Raw genomic sequence first — 5006 nt, forward strand, 5'->3', positions numbered from 1 at the left:
TTTTTTTTTTTTTTTTTAGACAGAGTCTCGCTATGTTGCCTAGGCTGGTCTTGAAGTCTTGAGCTGAAAACAGTCCTCCCACCTCGGCCTCCCAAAGTGCTAGGATTATAGGCGTGAACCACTGCATGGGGTGTGGTCTTTGTTTTTTTTTTTTTTCCTGTCGTGGTAAACCTAACGTCATAAAATGACTTGGAAAGAAAGTCTTGTCTTTTCTATTTTCTGAAATAATTTATGCAAGTTTTTGTTTGTTTGTTTGTTTGTTCTTAAATGTTAGAATTCACCAGTAAAGCCATCTGGACCTAGAGTGTTGTCTTTTGGAATATTTAGAATTATAAATTCAATTTCTTTAATAGATACAGAGCTACATAGATTTTCTTTTGTATCAGTTTTGATAATTTGTATTTTTCGAGAGGTTTATCCAGTTTATCTTGGTTGTTTTATAAAGTTGTTCCTAACATTCCCTTATTATCTCTTTAATATATATAGAATTTATTTATCTAATTCCCTGTTAATGAGTACTAGAGGGAAATGACTGTGCTGTTACGAATAACGAATACATACGTGATACCGGTGTTAGAGATGTGCTGTGTTTCCTTGTTGTAAAACACGTGTCTCCCTCTTACCATTTTATGGTTTGTCCAGAGTGATAAACTAGACGTTTCAGCTGACAGGCTCTGAATAGGCTCTTTTAACAATCTTATCTGTATATTCCAAATACGAACTATAAAACCATGTCATTTTCTTCATGCTTTGAGTGCGTATCTCACACAAACCTGTGTTTACTCCCTCAGGCCATCATGCAGCACGGGGAGACGTCCATGAAGCCCATCCTCCAAGTCATCGTAAGTACCTGTGTGTGTTCCTTGTCAACTTCATTAGAGTCAGCTAATCATAAATTACGTCCGATGAAGGACAGACAGATTTGTCCACTATTGGAAATTCCCCGCCTTGTCACAAAAATATAGGCCAGTCTACATTGTACCCCTGAAAGGAGCCAGGCTTTTTGAAAATACTACTACGTGAGCTGCTAAGTTCTACTGTCTTTGGAGGTTCAGATTGAAGGCTGTGCCTCTCTTCCTCCTCACCGTTGCTAGATGACTGTGGTGCACCTTGCCTTTCTGCCCTTAGGTTTGTCTCATTCACATCAGCCTTTTACATGACTTCCAGAAATACATCTAATCTAAACTTGTCTCCTTAACATTCTTCAGTTAACACATCATTTATTTAAGGGGTTCTCGAACTTCAGTGGGAGTTTCGAAAAATAGAAGCAGAATGCGGGCTCATGCCTGCAAGTTTTCAGTCCGCCGGTCTGGTGGGTCTCTGCTGCAGCGCACTAGCTGTGGGTCATCGTGGCCTCTGTGTGCAGATTTCACTTCCTTTGGAAACCTGCCTCTGTCTCTCAGGTGGGGATAAAGGTCTCGGCTCTGCCACCTGATCATGGGCACGTGTCACTTAGGTCTCTGTGCCTCCATCTCCACCCCAGTTGTTAGCCCCTTCAGGACAAGGGTACTTTTTGTTCATTTTGTATTTTTAGTACATTTGCTACACAGCACCTCGTGTATATTGGGTGCCTCATTATTTATTTATTTTGGTAATTGATTTTCAGCCAGATTTGAGTCAGGAGTGAGAACTCAAGAGTACAGGCAGCTCGTTTTACTTCCCTCTCTATTGTGTTTAATAATGTCAGTGGAGAGGTTAGTGGGAAAATCATCAAATCCAATTTTCTTTTACTTGGATTTAGGTGTCAAGAGAATGGGCAAACAGTTCAGTTTGTGTTGAACTAGTGGCAAACTCACTCTCCTGCCACTTCGGTTTACTTATCCCTGGGGATGGGGCAGACAACCTGGCTAATAAATCAAGTTTTCTATCCTAGAACATCCGTCCCATTACTACGGGGAATAGTCCGCCGCGTTATCGACTGCTTATGAGTGATGGATTGAACACTCTGTCCTGTGAGTATGGCGTATCCATCTAGAAATGTGTGAATATTTAAATAATAGAAGCACACCCAGCCCTTTGGTTGCCATAATTTGGGGGCATTCATGAAGTCCATACTTGCTTGGCTGTGTACTTCATTCAGACAGAATTACAGCTGTCAGAATTCTAACGATAGACTAGAGATAGTGGAAAGCTGCCACTTGGCTTAATTAATTTTCTCTAACTGGTGTTCTGTGTTTTCTCTGATTAATTTCCCTAAGGATGATATTGACATTAGTGAGCGTGATGGGTTAGCTGCCCTATACTTTCCTGTTTGGGGGTTTTATTTCTGTGTCGGAAGCTATGAAGGGGAGAAAGGAGAGAATTTTTAAATGATTTTGAGCACTTTAACAAATTCACACATTTAAGAGGAGCAGCAAATGTTTAACAGCAAAATATACAGTTTTTCACTGTGTAGAGTCTGACTAGTTTTCATTTCAGGAACATATTTAAGGCATTTTTCTTTGCTAGCACAGGTATGAGTAGCTTTCAGATTCTTAAGACTGCAGGATTTTGGAGGCTAAGGAAATCTCTGTGCTTTTCAGCTTTCATGTTGGCAACACAGTTGAACCCCCTTGTGGAGCAAGAACGACTGTCCAGCAACTGTGTTTGCCAGATTCACCGATTTATCGTGAACACTCTGAAAGACGGAAGGTATGTGGTGTGGTTTTCTCCTGTCTTACTGTATTGTAGAACGGGAACGAATTTAAGAACAAAGAAGGCAATAGTGAGTTTTCAGCTAAGAATTGAACAGCTATTCAGTTAAGAACTCAGGTAGCTAACACATGGCACCCAAGGAAGAGAAACATGGAAACAAGTCGGAAATTTCAGAGCAGAAGATTAAAGTAGAATGCAGAAATCTTGTTATTTCTAATGTCTTCAGAAGCAGCGCTTTTAGGATTTCCCCCAAAAGTATCTTATCTTTTTTGTTTGTTTGTTTTTGGTAGAAACGGGGTTTTGCCATGTTGCCCAGGCTGGTCTCGAACTCCTGAACTTAGGCAATCTGCCCACCTCAGCCTCCCAAAGTGCTGGGATTACGGGTACGAGCCACCTCACCCGGCCTCAAAAGTATCTTTTAATGAAAAGAGGTCCCTTATTTTACAGCAGAAAACAATAATTATTTTGTAATGCTGCTTTTGTGTGTATATGTGTGCAATCTTGAATCTTTTATATTAAATACTGTATTTAGCCAATATAGAATATGTTGAACCATGTGTGGTGGCTCATGCCTGTAATCCCAGCACTATGGGGGGCTAAGGTGAGAGTGTTGCTTGAGGTCAGGAGTTTGAGACCAGCCTGGGTGACATAGCCAGACCCTGTCTCTACAAAAAGAAAAAAAAAAAAAGTTACATAAATTAGTGAGGTGTGGTGGCACATGCTACAGTCCTAGCTACATGGGAGGCTGAAGTGGGAGGATTCCCTAACCCCAGGAGTTTGAGACGGCAGTCAGCTGGGATTGCACCACTGTACTCCAGCCTGGGCAACACAGCAAGAGACTATCTCTAAAAAAAAAAAAAAAAAAACAAATTTAAAAAAAGAATGTGTTGTACACCGACAAGTTGCTGCATGCTGGAGATACAATGATGAATAGAACTGTTATTCTCATTGCTAAAAAATGACTTATTTTAGGCAAGGTGCAGTGGCTCACACCTGTCGTCCCAACACTTTGGGAGACCAGGTAGGGAGGATCACTTGAGCCCAGGAGTTTGCGACCAGCCCGGACAATATGGTGAGACCTTGTCTCTGAAAAAAAATAAAAGTTAGCCGGGCGTAGTGGCAGGTGCCTGTGGTCCCAGCTACTCGGAAGGCTGAGGAGAGAGAATGGCCTGAACCCTGAGAGGTGAAGGCTGCGGTTAGCTGAGATCGTGCCACTGCACTCCAGGCTGGGCAGCAGAGTAAGATCCTATCTCAAGAAAGTCCAAAACAACCACCACCACCACCACCAAAATAAAAAACGATCAACAATACTAAAAGGTTTAAGTAATTAGTTTTTAAAAATTTGGTTACACTGGTTTTGGGACTCCTAATTTTCTCCAGCTGTTCTTTTTTCCTAACTCTTTAGGTTGGTTTGATTTCGCTCAGGAACTTTTTTCTGGATGGGCTCTTTAATGCCATATTCCCCATCATCAGCCTGTCGGCCTTTCTACTGGGTGACAACTTGCCTGGCTGTCTGTTCTTCGGTTCTGTGACTCTACCCTCAGAATTTTGTCTTCTGGCATTGAGTGTTGATCTGGAGAAGTCTTAAGGGCAGCCTGGTTTGATTTCTTCCCTTGTAGAAAGCTTTGCTTTTTTTTTTCTTGAGGCGTCACTCTGGTTGCCCAGGCAGGAGTGCAGTGGCACCGTCAGGGCTCATTGCAGCCTTGACCTCCCAGGTTCAGGTGATTCTCCCACCTCAGCCTCCCAAGTAGCTAGGACTACAGGCGCTCACCACCGTGGCCAGCTAATAAGCTTTGCTTTTTCTACCTATATTCCTGAAGATTTTTTTCCTTATATCTCAAATTCAGTACTTAACCAGGCTATGCCTCAATGTCAGTTGCACAGATTCTTTTTTTTTCTGGTATGTGATATGCTCGTTCAGTCTGCAGATTCAGTTCTTTTCGAGGAAGTTTTTCTGTGTGTTATTCCTTAATGTTGTTTTCTATTGCATTTACTGAGTTCTAGTTTTTACATACGTTGTAGCTAACTTTGACCTCCATATAGGTCTTTAGTTTAACCTTTTTTCTAATGGATGCATTGGCTTGCCTCAAGGTTTTCCAACATAATAGTACAGTTTTTAGCCTTCTCTTTTCTGCTCCTCCATCTTTATAAATTATGAGATGTAAGATAGTATTGATTTTGTTCTGTTTTTTCTTAGCTGTTCAAGCTCCCTTTTCTTCTTCATCTCCTGTTTTAGCTCATCGTTTGGCTCTTCATTGGTCGAATGTGTACAGTTGTACTTATTTTGCAGATCGCTTTGGAGGAGTGTTTGCTCCTTTTCTTGGCTCGCACTTTCTTCTTTTTTTTTTTTTTTTGAGACAGAGTCTTGCTCT

General features: G+C 41.4%; 1 protein-coding gene across 1 annotated transcript in view; it reads left to right on the forward strand.

Annotated features, from left to right (window-relative positions):
* The first annotated feature begins 790 nt into the window (after positions 1-790).
* The window catches only part of RPA1 (replication protein A1, 70kDa), a 57265-nt gene continuing 53049 nt past the window's right edge, over positions 791-5006 (forward strand). Inside the window, exons 1-3 of the mRNA XM_011956307.1 lie at positions 791-842; positions 1874-1952; positions 2523-2631. Of these exons, the coding sequence (XP_011811697.1) occupies positions 798-842; positions 1874-1952; positions 2523-2631 (233 nt within the window). The 5' untranslated portion in view covers positions 791-797. The remainder of the gene's footprint in view (positions 843-1873; positions 1953-2522; positions 2632-5006) is intronic.

The sequence above is a fragment of the Colobus angolensis genome, unplaced genomic scaffold (assembly GCF_000951035.1).
Source record: "Colobus angolensis palliatus isolate OR3802 unplaced genomic scaffold, Cang.pa_1.0 Scaffold110, whole genome shotgun sequence".
Lineage (NCBI taxonomy): Eukaryota > Metazoa > Chordata > Mammalia > Primates > Cercopithecidae > Colobus > Colobus angolensis.